Here is an 18,161-nt window from a genome sequence, read left to right on the forward strand (position 1 = left end):
TCCCCTCCCCCCCCACTCTCTGTGGCCACTTCCTGCCTATGTCATGAGCCCTAGACCCCTAGAAGTGCTCAAAACACTACTTGCCCTCCCCCCCACAGCCTGAGGTACCTTGTGACCTCCTCCCTTATTAGTCACTCCAGCACCACCAGTTGCTGCCCACTAACATTCACATCATAATATCAACAAAACACAAGCCCACTGGCTGCAACTAAAATACTCAAAATATCCCTACTCTGGGTGCGTAAGGTGCCTTTCCAGCCACCTGCAGGGGTTTCCAATTAGGGCCTATGGCTAGTCCCCAGGTCAGCTCACAACTGCTAGCCTAGCTGCCTTAACAATGCTCATCTCACCTTTTATTGATCCCTGGCTGCCTACTTCTTGCAGCCATCCCATATTGGGCAAAGTTTCTCCCATCTATGTTATGGCTAGAAAATGGTATTTAGACGTTTGCTTTTGGAAACTGGCATCTAGGTAAAGTACATATGCACTAGAATAATGGTCCAGGGCAACAGCAAGGGTTAATTGATTTTTTTAGAAGCTCGTCTGTGACAAAGTTTCCTCAAGGCCCACTGTATCTGACAGGCAAGCAGCACATAGATAAACAGGCTGGGAAATTAACGACATGTACCACTCTGTTTCATAACATGAGACAAAGTGGCACCAGGTCACAGTACCCAACTGCAGGACCCTTAGGTTTTCCGGTTTTGGGGAAACAGACCAAATTAGGAGGACACTGGTAAAGCCCAAATTAGGATGTGTGCATGTGATGAATTTGTGAAACAATGGGATATGCTGACAGAACAGAACACGGACAGTATGGCAACCACAAAAAGACCAATCAGCAATGGCTAGTGATAAAAAGTCATCAGGAGGGGAAAAATACAAAAGGAAGAATTTCTAAGCAGGAAAGAGTCCCTGAGAGGGAACCTGAGGCAGCCATGGACAAAGGTCATACTACCAGCCCATCTCACCCACCCCACTGGGGGAGAGGGGCAGACCTTGGCCTCCAACCTCTAGACTACTGGTATCTAACATTAAAATAAAAGCCTCAGGGTGAAGCTCACATACTGGCCAAATGTACCTGGACTCTGATGACAACTGTAGAACTGGTAAATATAAAATTGTTTGCATTATTTTTATCTGCTACCACTGTGTATCAATACAATTTGCCTATTATCAAATAAAAAGGTCATAATCAGTCTGAGGGTTTGGGTCCTCCCAGAACAAGGTATCTTGGTCATAAATCCAGTGCCAACACTAGAGATCTCCTCCTTTCTGCTTATCTTTTAGGCAGCCTCCCACCTGTACCCAGTATAACAAACACAGTTTTTCAAGTGTCTCAGGGGGTTCATTACCAGATCCTCCTACCCCAAAGTCCCCCTGGTTCCAGGGTAGCTGTTTCAGCATTTGGCAGTCTCTGTAAGGAGCAGTTTTTTACCCACAAGTTTCTGGGATATAAAACCTGTCCACTAAACATTGCCACTGCTTGAGTGGTTTCACTGGGGTGTTTGAAGCTAACAGTCTCAATGCCTTGACTTCTCCCCTTTTTGTTCTTCCATATGACAGTGTAACTTACAGTTCCTGCCTGTTGGAATATTTGTTTCTGTTTTTTCCAATGTATCCTGAACACAGGCTATTCACAAATAAGGTTGCCCTGCATTAATCCACCCTTTGATTTGGCCTACCCTAAGTCAGGACATTCAGATATTTCTTTACTACTGTTGCAGGCATTATCACCACTTTCCTATCTGGCCTCAGTCCTTTCCCGGTCATCTCTGTGGGCTCCATTGTCCTCACTGCTGGCTCATGGCTGCCAGATGAGGTGCTATCTGTGGTCTCCAGTGTCAGCTCCTGCTCAGACCTACTGGTTTCTGTAGTGCCCCTCAGGACCTCTTCTTCTCACTGTGGATTCCTTATCCCTGTGTGTGCACTGCAAAATTTACTCCCTGCTTTTACGACTATTTTTCTAGGGATCATATTCTCACTAGCACTTGTACACATGATGGGGTTTTAGTTCTTCAGGGTTGTATTCTATGCCCCCTAAATTGAAACAGTGAGATTTTAATTGAAACTGTGGGTTTTATTTTTCCATCACTGTATACCCATCATTGTCCTGGAAGTTGCAGGTGCCTGCCGAGGCAACTGTGGCAGGGGGACCGATCCTTTTTATTTTTGCATTCCAAGTTGCAATGTTGCAAACTAAACTATATTGGGATGTGGTTTAATTTGTGACGATGCAAACTCATTTAAACCCCTCCCAAAACTCACGTACATGTAAAGTGTAACACCGTTAAGCCACACAAAGGGAAAATTTTGTCATGTGGACATGGTAACATCGTCATGTATACAAGTGACCCTGCCCCCCGCCCCTTCCCATGTCCTGGCTCCACAACTCCCTTTCTAAGTGTCAGCACCATGGGTGAATGGTGCGTCCTGAGTTTGGGGAGGGCATGATCGCAGTGACCAGCTGGCAACCGGGGAGGAGGGGGGTCCCCCAGTGGCCAGTTGCCAAGTGCAACAGTGGCACACCAGCACAGCCAATTTCAGGAAGGGCACAAGCATTTTCTGTGTCTCCCTAGCAGCTGGAGCACTCGCTCTTGGTGGGGCACCAGTGCCCCCGCTACACATTGTCTATGGTCAACACCCTGTCCCCATGGGTGTCGTTCTTCCCAGGATTTCTTCCTCCAGGTTCATTCTCAGGTTGTAGTCCTCTCCCTGCTCAGTTTCTGCACCACCTTTCTCAAAAGGGCTCAGTATCTTTTGTTGGGAAACTGTCGCTGACTTCCCCTTCATCTCTCTCTGTTCTTATTCTCTGTTCCCCCTAACAGCTAGATCATGCTATTCTAGGTAATATAGATACCTGATCAGCAACAGCTCCTGCATAAGAGCTTAGGCATTGGCAGGGTCTTTTTGTAATAAAGACAACAACTGCTCACTCGATATAGTTGCCTTGCCGGTCCTATACCTCTTGTTACAGTTCTTGCAAATATTTAATTTGCATATCCAGCTGTTCTGGTGGCCTTCTCTTTTTCTGCCTCTCCTGGGTTGTTAGGACCTTTGGTTTTTCAGGCTAAGGCCTGTTCCCCAGCCCTAGACGCAATTGCAATTACCTTCTCTTGGAGTCCTCACAGCTTTTCCTCTCACTTTTGACTCTTTTCCATATTTGCCACAATTAGCTTCTATATCTCTTTATTTTTCTCTGCCTCAGCTGCTAACAGGTGTCTCAATTCCTTATTTTTGCCCTCTTTGCTTCCTGGCAGCATATTGTGCTTTAAAGAAGCTACTTCAGCCTCAGCCTGCTTGCAGCTTTGACATTCAACCTTCAGCTCCCACCATAGGCACACTGTCTCCTCAACTAATTCATCAAGAGATAGAATTTCTCAGAGAATAGCTGAGACTTTAATAGTAAATATTCAAGCTTCCCTATGTGATTGACTTCCCTACACTCCTTCTGGGGACTCAGCCGTCTCTCCAAGGCTTCTCTTGTCCCTTCCTGCATGCTTTCTTGTTATTCGATCTGGAACTGGTTCAGGTGTTGCATCTTCTCTCATTAATTCTTGCTGCAGAAACTGGAGATGTTGAAACTGCTGAGGCTGGAACTGGATCTGCTGCAACTACCAACGTTGCTGCTGCAGCTCTTTCAGTTCCTTCAGCAGAGCTTCTATCTCCATACTAGAGGTCACTTTAAACTGCTGGACTTTACTTCAAACTGTTGCAGCTCACTTTAAAGTGTTCCTCACATTCTCCACCACATGTAGCAGGTTGAGGATTACTCAGCTCAGTCCTTTATTTTCATAGGCACTCTTGCCTTACAGGAAACTCCACAAACATACATCCTCAAATCAGTACACAACCATAAACATGATCCATAAAGGGTTAACTCATAGTCCTGGACCTTTTCCCAGACTCTTGAGAAAGTGAATCCAGCTCTCTGTTACTCTCTCAGCACTTCAGTCTTCCTTGTCTCCCTCTCTAGTGCGTTCCCTGGTGTAGTAGTGCTACTTCCAGCCTCAGCCGCTAGGTCTCTTCATCAAAGGGTAAATACAGATGTTACAAGGGAACAGGTTGATTTAAGTGTATGTGTTATCTTGACCACAACAAGCCATGGATGATTATCAGTGACTTTAATAGGCAGGGTGTCAACTGAAGCTATAGTGCAACTGATAAGAATCGTAAGCCAGTTGAAGTATGGATAGAAGGCATTCCATCTGAGCTTAACTCATAAACCCTAACTGCTTGTTTCTTTTGGAAACATCTGATGTTAAATGATTGCCAATTTAATTTCAAGGAAGTGGACTGGAAGGACTAAACTGATGACCTTTGTGCTGTTATAGGAAAAGCTGAACCAGTATCAGAAAATTACAACTAGTTTGTCAATATAGAGCACATTGCCTCAAAGTAGCATATTCCATGATGCTTCAGAACACATACTATGGCCAGATTAACATCTGAATTTGATGATGTGTAAGCAAAATACAAGTAGATGTTTGAAGATAGACATTGCAGCAGAATCTCATTGACAGTGTAGACATGACCGACAAAAACAAGAAAGCATGGATAATAATCTGGAAGTTTAACAATGACACAAAGAAGGCAATGTGGCATTACCGATCCAGTCATATACCAATTCATAGAAAATGGTAAGTCCAAATAAACAACCTAAGACATGGCCTAAGCAACAAGAACACCAGGAGACAAACAATTGTGTGGTACAGCCCACACAAAGGCTGAGTTAAACTCTGAAATTACTGATGTCAAGAATGATAAAACTGCTGAACTAGGCAATATTCCTACTAGGTAGATCAAACATTTCAGCCCAAGTCCCTTAGTTCTTATTGTCATGCATAAAATACCTAAGATCTGTCAGAAAGGATGCATTGTTACACTCCTAAGGCCAGGGAAGGGTGTATCAGAAAGAGCTTCAGGCCCACATGACTATGACATAATCTTTACAAATTGAATGAGCTTCACAAACCACATAAGCCCAGAGAAATGTGAATACTGTTCAGGTGAGTCATTGCCAAGTGCTGAACCTCATGTAGTGTATTGAAAATAAATTTGAAAAGGGTCTGGTGATAGACTCTATGTTTGCTGATTTGCCAGTGACACATAATACAATATACTTCTGGAGGCTCCTCACTTAAATATATGACATTTTAGCTCATATCTTCTGATGCAACCTCTATCAAGAACCAATGGTTTTCCATCAAACTATGTGCAAAATGATGATGGCAGCAATATCAAAAACCACAAGACAGCATGCTCACACCAAAACCCTTCAACATCTATAAGAATAGAAAGAAAGAAGGGGGGTAAGAGTGCTGTGAAACCCCCATGGCTCAGCAAAGGCATTCGAGAATACACCCAGTGGAAGAGAGGAGCCATCACCAAGGAGGAATACTCGTCCTTGGCCCGTGAGTGTAGGAGGGCCATTAGGAAGGCCAAGGCAGGGGTGGAGCTCAGGCTACAGACCAGGCCAGGATTAAGGACAAGAAAAAGCCTTTCTTCAAATACATTGGGAGTAAGAAGAGGGCATCGGGTAATGTAGGGCCCCTGTTAGAAGGTGACCCCTACTCTAAAAAAGGTAATCTCTTTAAAGATCTCCAGAGAGAGATGTGCAAAATAAAGTGAAACTGAACTACCCACTGTTTATTGCTTGTGTTTTGTTTTGCTTTGCTTTAATTTTTTTTTTTTTGCACACCATTTAATAATAATATAGCAATGGCTAAAAATCTCAATTAATTTGTTGGTCATTAATCTGGTGTTTTATAAGGCATGATAAAACTCCTTGTGATTAAAAGAGAGTCACATCTTCTAATTGGTTTCAAGAGCAACAGCTATTAAGATTTAATCTACCATGTTTAAGAGCAGGCATATAAAGTGACAAAGTTTTGCCAATAAAAAGATGGACAAAAATAAGTAAAATCTTTACCATCTGAAGTTATAATGAGCTGCCACAAGAATTTTCCTTGTAATTTTTTGAGTTACTGATTATAGAAAAGATTTCAAAGCTTCCAAGTCAACAAATTTAAAAATAAATACAATAAAAAAAATCAATACAATGAAAAGTTAGAATGACTATGTTAGGAATTGGATTTTTCTGATTTAACACTTTGGAGTATTGTGTGAAAGAAACAAGTCTCAATGTTTAATCAGAATCCTAACAACCCCACATAATCCATGCTTTATACTTTTTCAAGGCCTTGAGTTTGACAGGTTGGGATGAGATTCTCAGAAGTGTTTTTCCTTAATCAACAGAGGTATAACTGTTGAGACATAGAAATTTCTACTAACTCAGCAGATATAAATCACTTCCAACACTGTGCTTTTCATCACTTGTCTTTTTATGTCCTATATTACAAAAAATTACATAGGCGAATACCTCTGTTCACATGAGTAATTCCATTCTGTGTTCAGTGGGATTACTCAGGTGAATTAAGTTACTCATCTGTGTATGTGTTTGTAGAATTGAAGCTGTAGGGGATCAAAGGTCATAATTTAGACTAAAAGAAAATATAAATCCTGGATAAATTAACTGATATGCTATAAGGTGCTTTGAAATTCTCTATAAGAAATGCATACTACCTACTAATAATATTGGAGACTAGAGAAAAATCTCAGACTTAGATGTCAGGTTAATTCCATTTATACTCTTGGTGAAAAGTGCAGAAGAAAAATGCAAGATCTGAGATTATAATTAATACAATTTGTTCAAATGCTTTGGTTTTCTAGTACTTCAAGAATGTGAGATAAAATATCTGTCCAGAGGAGATACTGGGTACAAAGTAACAACAAATATTATTATTATAATTCTAAAAAACTGCTTTATAAGGGGGGAATACAAGTAAACAACTTACTTCTGTAGTCATGGACTGTGAAATTTGGTTTGGTGGAAGCCTCTGGTGACAGTCTAAATGAAAATCTTTGCCCAGCCGGTGACAAATCTTTGTCTGCAGCACTGACAGTTTGAATTACCTGAAATCAGATTGAAATGAAGTTTGAAATCAATTCACTATTTTAAAAGAAGTGGTTTGTAGAAGTGTAATGTAGTCCACAGATGAAACCGCAGAAAGAGACACTTAGGTAATAAGACATGATAGAGTCTCCTTCCTGCTGGAATGTTATCATTCTGGTGAAATGACAGGGAAAGGGAAGAAGCTTGAATGCCACAGTCACCTAAGAAGCTGTCATGGCCTAGTAGGTTGCATGTTGATGTGTTGGCATGAAATTTTAAAAGCGTCCCCTAACAGAGGAATGCAGTGAATATTAAATATTTAATTTTTTTTACCTAGGCGTCATAATAATAATAGGTAGATAGGTAGGTAGATTTTAACTTGCTAGTTACTAATGCCATGCTAGATTTTACACTAAGCAAATCATATGCTGATTAGGATTAATTTAAAAGTAAATTAAAATTGAGAGAGTTTTAACATTTATTTTCCAGGTGTGAATGTATCTTCACAGGCATATGTTGGAGATGGTATAGATTTACACAAGAAACTGAACTCATTTAAATAAAATAGCATTTTAATAAATGTAGGTAATTAAAAATTTTATTCTAAAAATTCCTTTTGCTTGTGCTCCTACCTTGATTTGTGACAGACATACATTTATTATCAACTTAATACTTGATTAATTTTTAAAAACTGCTTTTCATCAGTAGAAAAGCAGTTGATGGATCTCAAAGGGCACATCTACACATTGCCCTATGGTGCACTGTTACTGTGCTGTGCTTTTGTAAATACTAAAGCATGGTATAGTAACCTCCCATACTGCTCCATATGTGCAGTGTAGTTATTTTTAGCAGCTACTTCATTATAGCAGTGGACTATAACAGGAGAGCGTGCCACTACAAGAAAGTAGGTGCTGATCATGTGTAGACACCTGTGGATACTACGTCAGTGTAGTACATCACTATGGCAACATAGCATCACATGTAGCATCACATGATAAACTCCGGAGCACTTGGAGCTGGACTGAACTGCACATATACATGTGCCCAGGACAACAGCAGTTTGACGCGGGGTGGAGCAGACCCTTGGCTGACTGGGTTCAAGTTACACCCCTGGTCAGAGTCTACACGTGCATTTCAACACAGTAAAGTACTCCTCCATAAGATAGTACTGTCCCTGACAGTACTTTCCTAAGGCAGGGTTAATTTACTGTTCCCTAATACTGGCTCCAGTGTAGACTGCATTGCTTTACTGTAGAACTAATTAGTTAACTCCACACTAAAGTGCACACATAGATGCACCCATAATGTGTGATAGGGAATCATCACTGGTCATTATGATGATAGAGAAATATTAATTTCTGTTAAGATATAGAGAAATACACTGTGAGTTCTCCATAGACATTAGTTCTTCCATGGAAACAGCCATAGAATAGAGCACAGTTACATTTGAATGAGAATATCAGAAACAGACCTTGGTCATTATGCTTTTTCCCCTTTAGAATGGATATACTGACAGCTGGTTTTTGTAGACAGCGTTTTTAGGGAAGGAACATATGCATTAAGACACCTGACAAGTAAAAGTAACATCTCATTGTTTCTTTGAGTTTCTCTTGTCTGTTTAAACCACCTGTTGTCTTTCAGGATGGCTGTCACTCTGCTAGTTTATGCTGCTTAACACAATGGTCCCCCAGGCCTCTAGGTATTACTATAATATAACTAAGAAGATGCTGTGCATGCCTTCTTTTAATGTGGAGATGCTGTTGCACATCAGCAACCACACAGTACTTTTTGGGAAGGAAACCTTAATCCAATGGAAAGGAAAACCTAAATGAGCATAGTTTTCTATTCCACTGCAACCTTCAATCCCCTTTATACCCAATGGGCACTTCTACATGTCACCCTATGGTGATGTTGTTACTGAGTCATACTGTACCATACTGTGCCCCACAACTATGCTGTTACTGTGCCTTTTGAAAGTACTAAAGCACAGCATAGTAACTGCCCATACTGTGCTGTGAACATGGCACACAGTTAATTTTAGCCAATACTTCACTGTGGCAGTACACTAAAACGGGGGAATGCGCCACTACAGCAAAGTAGCTGCTGGTCACATGTAGACTCATGTGATCGCTACATTACCATGGCACATTTTACAGTGATGTACTGCATTGCTATGGCAATGTAGGGTAACATGAAGATGTGCCCATTGTGAAGTATGCTTGCTTTAACTGCCTGCTCAGCTGATGAGGACTTGTATTTCATTTTTGGAAATTTCACTTTCAAACTTGTGGCCATGAGTAACCCAACCATGAGTACAAAATTGTGGACAGCATTGCTCTCAAGATCATTGGTAGCACACAAGCCTCTTTACCACAAGACTGCAGTCCATGGGAGGTAATACAAATAAACAGGACTACTAGAGTGAAGGTATGATGGTCAGGAATAACATTTTGAAAAGATGATCACGTCCACTGGGGATTCAGAACTAAGTTCCAAATGAACTACAAGGTGATACTTTCAAAGAACCTGAGGGAATTAGTGGCTGACATTTTGGTGGACAAATTTCTAGATACCTCTGAAAATTTCAGGCAGGTGTTCTGTTTTGTTTTTAAATGTACTGTATGCAACGGGCATTTTTTTTACAATGGCTTTTATTCTTATACAATAAATAGTTAATGTAAAGAGAATCTAAAATATTAACTACTTAAGGCTTGAAATACCTGTCCTGGTTTTGCATTTTCACATACAGATGTTTCATATGGCACTGAAATTTCTGGAGGAAATTCGTTGACATCCAAGACATTTATTATAACGTTGACCTTGCTGGCTAATAGCGGATTACCTACAAACAAGTTTTAGAAAGAAAGAAATTAGGACTGCTATTCCTGAGTGTTTTCAAAAAATGCCCATTATCTGACACAAACCACAAAATTATGACCATAATTATGGTCTCAAGTACACAGCTTGTAAGAATCATGTGATTTGCATCTATTATGCCTCAAACCAAGATGATAATCAATATGAAGAGTATTATAATTTTGGACAAGATTCTGACCACATTTATTACAATTACACTGAATGGTATTTACTATTCATGGAGTAAGATCTGACTCAACATGGGTAAAAATATCAGAATGGATACTGTGTGAACAAACTTTTCTCAGATCAGTTTCTTAAGAATACTACTTGTATTTAATCCCTTGATTAAACTGCTATTATTTTTAAAGAAAAAAATACAGGTACAATTTTTACAAGATTTTATATCTTTAGGGTACTGTACCAATATTAATTATTTAGGTGAGCATGTAGCCTATCTACATTTTATAATTGGGGGAAATTGCACAGCGAGAATTTTAGGGACTTGCCAAAAGCAACAGAATAAGACAATGGTAGAGTTAGTACTAGCACATACAGATCTAACATTTAACCATTACAAACCATGGTTATTCTAGTAGATAACACTGTAACAGATACCCATTTGCAATACATGTAACTGTATACAAAATAATAAATATTTCAAAATACTCTGCACTGTAGCAGTATATATTTCATTAATAGGTAAGTACTCTTCAACACTGCCAAACTACTTCATGCTACTACTATTGAAAGCAATATCAATATACGAATACTACGGAATTATGTTCAAATTCAACATTTGTGTTATTTCATTCAGCTGAATTCTCCTCTACATTACACTGAAGCAGTCAAGGACATAAACGCAATTGTGTTGGTGAGTCAAAGAACAATTTATCCCTTTGAATTTAGAAGTATGAAGAGCACTATGCAGCTACTGTGAACCATTGAAGAATGAATGGGTATATGAAATAAATCATGTCTGACAGAGGAACTGACCATTAGAAATAAGTAATAGAAGAGCTCTCTTGAACCTTCAGTCATTTTCAGAACCACACTTAAGTGGAACCATTCAGAGGTGTTGAATTGTTTGACCTACATGGTTAATGATTTGCTAAAGCCTTTATATTTGGGGGGTCATTAGCCTGCAACAATTTCTTCCCTATTATGTGTCCAAGGTGGCATGGCTATGTGATGCCCCTTAAACAGGGCTACAATATAGCCCTGAATAGATTCTAAGTTACATTTACTCCTTAGCATATAAAAAGTTACTTTTACAATTTACAAGTAAAGGATTTTTAATTAATTACCCTGAAACGTCTGTTTGGGATCTAAAAGAAAACAGTTATTACTGCTGACTCTTCACCAGTCATAAACATTTTCAGATCAAATTCTGTTCTTCATTTCTTTCAATTCATTATCAGCTATATCTGTGCAACCTTACAGGATACAAATGAGATTACAGTGGTATAAAGAAGAGCATTTGGCCCTATAGTTGGGAATTATACAACAGTAAAATGAATCCATAGATGAATTGGCCCTACACTGCTAACAAGTAAACAAATAAAATGTTACAGGTAATAATGTTTTATTTCAGTCATTAGAGAGAGCAACACAGAAATCAGATGAAAACATAAGAAGGTGTGATTCACAGAATCACTTTCAGAATCAAACCTAACTTTAAAAAGCTTGCCCCTCTTGCAGTACTCTCTGCAAAGAACATAGAATATTCAGACTGAATAACTCATGTCCTACTTCCCTTGAGTTTATTGTAAGCTTATTTTAAGACAGGCACCAGACAGTAAATGTTCAGAAGTGCATCTGCAGCTCAGCAATAGATGAACAATATGAAGGGAGAAGTCATTCCTACCTTTATATCATTTTAAAAATATTTTAAAATAACTTTCTAACAGTGCAGGAACAAGATCATTCAAATCTATTACAAGAATCTCATAAATGGAAGCAGCAGACTCATTAAATTGTCTAAATCTTGGTAATTTGTGCTGATGACACAATTTTTTCCCTATATATCGTATCCTTATGAAACTTCTTTTGAAAGTGCCCCATATAAATTATTTTCTTTTTTGGTTTTCAGTTTTGGTAGTGTAGTATAAAAATTATTGGAGTAATTTTAAAAGACCTAAAGAAGGATTTGACCATCTGACTCCTTTAAAGAAAAAAATACCAGTGAGATTTTTTGGGGGTTAATTCTTGTACGTTGTTTTTTTAAATGCCTGTTTTAATTTCCTACTGACATTCATGACAAAAATATTGGAGGACAAATTCCTCTATCCTGATCCATTTTGAGTAGTGCTTATTTTAGCCCTGATTTAATAAGATACTTAAGAATGTGTTTAGCTTTAGCCCCCTGGAAGTCACTGAAACTTCTAAAAGGCTGAAATATGGAAGATAAATCAGTATAGAAAGACTTGATTATGCTATATAGACAGAGATTATAGTACTGAAAGGAAAAATGGTCTTGTACTTCTGATACTAGTCAAGAAACTGAGATGTGAACTCACTTCCTTATTCTGCCTATGTTAGCTTGGACAAATCATGGCCAGCACTGATCAGGAAGTAGGGCTAGCTATTGTGGGATTAGAAGACCTTGCCTACTTGCAGATCTCTAGAGATTCATGTAGAGTGAGTGTCTGGCATCTCTGCATAGGACTCACCTACCCAAAGAGGACAGAGATAAGTAGGTCTCAAAGAAGAATGGTAAAATTATATCAGTGGACAAATGCAGCTATATCTATCTATCTATCTATCTATCTATCTATCTATCTATCTATCTATCTATCTATCTATATATCACAAAACAATTTGGTTTGAAATGGAAAAAATAAAACCTCACATAATAGTTAGCTACCAAGGACCATTATAATAAATAATCAATAATTATTATTAATAAAACATTTTTATCCTGATCTGTTTTTCAAATCTATTGCCTTTCAAGATTATAATGAAGGTGCTCTAGTACTAATAATCACATTTGTTAAGGAACTGCTATCCTGGTCAGCTTAGAAGGAATGTCTACAAGTTTAAATTATTTATCCATTAATTATATATTTCCTGCCACTAACTTGAGCTATTTAAATTTCATAATATTTGTGCTATTATTACAAAATTATCTTGATTTCTGAAGAACTAGAGGTAACTTCTACTCAGGATTATTTGCTCTGAGAGAAAAGCAAAGTAAAAATTATTGTTAATTGTAAATAAAGCTTCATCTTGAAGCCACAGATGCACAGTGGAAAATAACCTAAAAATTGCTTCAGGGATGAGGCAAGCACAACTGAAACAAAGAACTGAAACTAATACATTTCTAACCTTGATACTATCTTCTTTCGAAAGTCATGGGAACTTTCAGTGCTTGGAGAACCATGCTTCCCAACCTTGTGCCCTGTATAGCACAATAGTCGTGGTGATCCTCATATGTACAGCACCCAAATGACATTTTATGATTCTAGATTCTATAATAATGTAACACATAATGGGGGTAAAAATACCAGGATTAATTTGATCACTTAGGTACCTAAACAGGTCTTATTTAGAACGTAGGTGCCAAAGTTCCAAAGAATGATCCAGCTGGGCCCTGTTCCCCAGTCAAAACAAAGTAGGTACCTAAACTGAGGCAAGTCTCTCCACTTTTTATTGCAAAGTTCCCTAGGGCTAAGTACAGACATTCATGAGGTTAAATCAGGTTCAAAATGGCTGCCTGATTTAAACTTAGCTCATCCTCATGCGTACCTTACAGTTACAAACCCAGTCTCAGCAACTGGCAATCAGTCTAAACCTGTAACTGAACAAAACTTGCATGCACACAAACTAGTCTAAAAAGTACAGAACCCAGTTTAAGATCAACCTGGATCTATGTACTGTCAGACTCATTTGATTTAGGTCAAACCGATGCATGGAACTTCTGTTCACTTCCCCTGCCCAGCTCCAGGGCTAAAAAAACTCAATCACTGGCGTCAGCCCCAGCCCCAGGGATGCTCTTTTCACACCTTGTTCTCCTGCACTGGTCTATTCTTTGCACACACATCCCCCGACCTCCGGCCCCTTGTTCCCCCTCACAGTCCCAGTGGGGAGAGAGGTGGGAAGGATGGGGGTGTAGGTTCACTGGGGGGACCCTTTCCCACCCCACCCATGGGTCATGCCTGTTCCCCCTACCCCACCCATGGGTCATGCCTAGCCCCCCTGTCCCCTGGTGTACCCCAATCCCCTCCAGCAACCCCCCAACTACCCTCCCCATCCTGACTTACCTGATATCAGGAAGACATTTGAATCCATTTAACCTCCACCCTAACACCCACAAATGTCTGTACTTAAGCCTAGAAGACTAAATTGGTGCTTCTCAGCCTGCATAAAATTCACTTTAATCCCCTAACCATCTAATTGCTACCAAAAGTTCCATTACAATCTAGATTGGTGCTAGAGATGCACCTAAGCCCTGGGGGGAACCCAATCTTTTGGATATGCTTGGAGCACGCCTAACTTGTACCAGCAACACTATATACAGCTTTTAAAATTGCTTGTAGTGGTAGTGGTGTCTACTTCTTCCATAATGGCTTACTAGTGAATAGACCACAAATAATAGGTAGAACACTCATCCAGGAAGTAGGAGACATTTCTTTTAGGCTTGCCTCACCCTAGGGAGATTAAAATCTACATCTCTTACTCCTGGGAGACTGCCTTAACTACCAGGATTTAAAACTATTTGAGTTATTTATTCCATATGTTAAAACTGGCCACGCAGAAATGCAACAGTCAAATGGCCAGAAGGAAAGCAAGTAAGGAGTTTATGGTGCAAGGTCTGGCTTTTGAGCTCATTTCCTAGAACTGCTTATAGCAGTGGGACAGTCATTGGTTAATAAATGGAAACAGCCTTGGAAGCAGGGACTAGAATTGGGGACATTTACCTCCCAGAAAATGAGGCTAATGTCTAGGCTACAAAAACAATTTCCTACTTGCTTGCTCTTCTTCTGAACCCATGACTCTCCAATTTTTGCTTGTCCACTGGCCCAGCATCAGTTCTGTATGGCTTGGATGTTATAATCTAAACCAGGCTAGTCTATAGTGTGGTGATTAGGAATCTTTCCTAAGAAAAAGATGCATGTTCAAGGCTTTTTGGGTCTTTGTTTAGAGGCACCCAAGTCTTCCCATATAACAGCTATATAAAATCTTAGGTGTCTAAACCTACTGAAGTGAATGAGAAGTTAGAGTCATGATAAACTATATGAACACTTGGAACATTAGAGCATACTTATGGAAAACTGGGTTTCTAGCTTTTGAATTAATGCTTCATTGCCTAAAGTTGTATATACACATGTGGAAAAATCACTGTTTTGTTAATTTTTTTGAATGAGGTGGCTTGGTTTGAGGAATTTATTTTTCTGGTAACTTTGAATGATGAACTATGCTATTTTCTTGCATACCACATGCCCCTAAATAAAACATGCAACTTGTTTTTAGAAGACAAAATATAGAAAAAAATATTTTTCAGAGTCATAGCCAGATGTGTGATATAAGAGCAAATTCTCCTGGAAACACAGAATGTCCATGTGTGGCATCTCAGGAAATAGCAGGGGTGAGGCAGCAGGACAAAGCTTTGTCTGGGATGATCTAGTTGCGGATGGTTCTGCTTTGAGCAGAGGGTTGGCGTAGATGTCTTATTGTGGTCCCTTCCAATGCTAACTTTCTATGATTCTTTCTGTGATTCTATGAAAGCAACAAGGCTAGGCCCCAAACCATTGCAGGAGCTTCTATTTAACAGCAAGATGACTTCAAATTTTAAACAAGCCCCAAATAATTAGATTCTATACATGGAAAATTTATAAATTTGTTATATTTTCCATGTATAGGATCTAATTATTGGGCAGTCATCGGAAATTCAGCCCCCCCATCCACACCCCCCCCCCCACCACCACTGCAGCATAAAAAGCAGTGGCAAGGGAGGCAAAGACAAGAGGAAATTCCTGCTGCCTCACCCATACCATTTCCTGAGATGCCACACTTGAACACTCTGCAGATGTCGTCTAGTCATGACTTCAAGATGACTTCAAATTTAAAACAACTCCCCAATAATAGATTCTATACATGGAAAATTTATAAATGTGTTATATTTTCCATGTATAGAATCTAATTATTGGAGGGCCATCTTGAATTCAGACCTCCCCCTACCCCACCACCACTTGAGCATGGAAAGCAGTGGCAAGGAGGCAGTCCGTGGCCAGGATTTTGTGGTGATAACAGTGTGGACAGAGCTGGAACAGTTCCATGATCCACTGCCTGCTTGGCCCTCCCTGAGGCATGTGGGTAGCAGACTGAGGGTTTGTCCTGGCAGTGGAGGCAACAGTGGCAGCTCTGGCCCTGGCTCTGGGACCAGGTCAGAACCAGAGCCCAGGGCTGCTACTACAGTCACTACTACTGCTGGGCCTGACTGAAGGGAAGTGACAGCAGCTGGGGGAAGAAGCAGAGGTGGGGAGTGCATGGCATGGGGCCAGATGTGGTGGGAGGCCCATGGTAGCTGCAGCTTAGACCCTAAGCCCAGGTTGGGGCCAGAGCTACAGCTACAGCCACAGACACAGCAGCAACCTACTCCCTGCGATGTACTTTAATCCAAAAGAAGGGTTTTTTAACCACGTTGAAAGGGGAAATACAGAGAAAGATAAATATGATAGCTCCTTATATAAGTTCTGAATATAATAATTTTGTCTCCACACCACAAGCCCCATCAGCATACTATATAGACTGTGTGCAGCATCTCACGTACCTTCAGCCAGCTCAGTGGCTCTTCAGCGAAAAGTTACTGCCTTACCAGGTGTGAGAGAATTAATACTAGATTCTGCCTTTGCTCTTTGCAGCCCCAGGGAGAAGTGGCAACTATCTTGGCAGCCATGAGTTATAGTATCTATTTGTTTTATTCTTGCCTGCCTCTATTTCAGGAAACAAAAATCAGCTTCCCCACTTAAGATATATACCCCAATTTTGGAGGGCTAATTTTGGGGGAAAGGTGACTGCAGTATGTGAGAAAATATGTTATTATTTTTTAATGGATAGGACAGCCAGTTGGATCATTTCCCCTCTTATCTGTAAAAAAAAAAGAAAATTCAATTCTTGATAAATTTGCATGTGCTAATATTCAAAAGCAATTTAATTTTTGTTTTCCTGTAATGGCTTGGAATGTGAAATATTTCAACTTATTTCCTCCAGACTGTAAGACACCATTAAAAGAAGACATCCTATTGTTCACAGCTGGGATAAAAGTTCAAAAGGAATATAAAATTGTATGCTTCAGGGCATGAGATGATTACTAACTGATGAGTTTTAGGAAGAAACTTTCCTTATGGGTAGGTTATGCTACAATTGGCCACTATGGATTTTTCTTGCACTTTACAAGGAAGCATCTTGTCATGGCTACTGACAGAGGAGACACAACACAGCGCCAGGCAGCTATAGACTGTTAATCTGATATAGGAGAGCAGTTCTAGTGTTCCTACTAAAGTTATGAAATACTGACATCACCAGTTTTAAGGGCAGAAATGTCTCCAATTGATTAAATTATAATTCTCTCTTCATTCTCCCTCCCCTCTTTTGTTCAAATGTTTCCCTTACTTCTTCTCCCTATTAAATATGCTGACTATGACAAGTTAAGCTTTTAAAAGAGTTCTGAACTTTTGTTTGCATGAAATTCAGGAAGTTGATTTTTTGGCTCTCCTTTATAGCATTTCTGAAATCCCAATATTTCTTCTGTGTCAGCTCTGACAAGGTACTTGAAGCTTTCACAGTTTTTATATCTTATAACCTGCCAAGTATTGCCAATTACAGGTAAATTATATGTATAACATTTATTTTTAATGCCATATTTTATTTGCAAATATTAAGGCATATTTATTAAGGTTATGTGTTATCTGAATTAGTCTACAAGGTGTAACACTACCCTGTCTTTAGACTAACACAGCTAACTGACTCCCTCTCCTAAGGCATATGTATATTTTAATATCAAATACACCTGAGGTATAGATTTACTAACTCGGTCATGGGTATTGTTCTAAGTGTGACCATAAACAGCATCCTCCTGGGGGGCCTGGTAGCAATGTGATGGGGCTACTCTTGGTGGGATAGCTCTTATAAAATATCACAATGTTGCAACCTCCAGAGTAAGGTGAGTATAGGGGAACTCAAAACCCTAGCTCCCACTTCCTTGTTAGTACTCCTTGACTGAAGAAAGGTTACGGGACAGAAACACACCCTTGTTGAGGCATTAGGCAGTCAGCATCCATACTTATCTGTGGCTCTCTATCAGAAGCTACAGCTATCAAGGCACTATATGTCTGGACTCACTTTGGCT

General features: G+C 39.6%; 1 protein-coding gene across 3 annotated transcripts in view; it reads right to left on the reverse strand.

The window, feature by feature from the left end:
* CDH12 (cadherin 12) overlaps positions 1-18,161 on the reverse strand; it is a 976,881-nt gene that overhangs the window by 16,987 nt on the left and 941,733 nt on the right. For all 3 annotated transcript variants that reach the window (XM_059728628.1, XM_059728629.1, XM_019483342.2), the window contains 2 exons: positions 9,676-9,797; positions 6,858-6,975 (listed from right to left, as the gene is read on the reverse strand). In XM_059728628.1, coding sequence (XP_059584611.1) covers positions 6,858-6,975; positions 9,676-9,797 — 240 coding nt within the window. The remainder of the gene's footprint in view (positions 1-6,857; positions 6,976-9,675; positions 9,798-18,161) is intronic.

Source organism: Alligator mississippiensis, chromosome 5 (assembly GCF_030867095.1).
Source record: "Alligator mississippiensis isolate rAllMis1 chromosome 5, rAllMis1, whole genome shotgun sequence".
NCBI classification, from domain to species: Eukaryota; Metazoa; Chordata; order Crocodylia; family Alligatoridae; genus Alligator; species Alligator mississippiensis.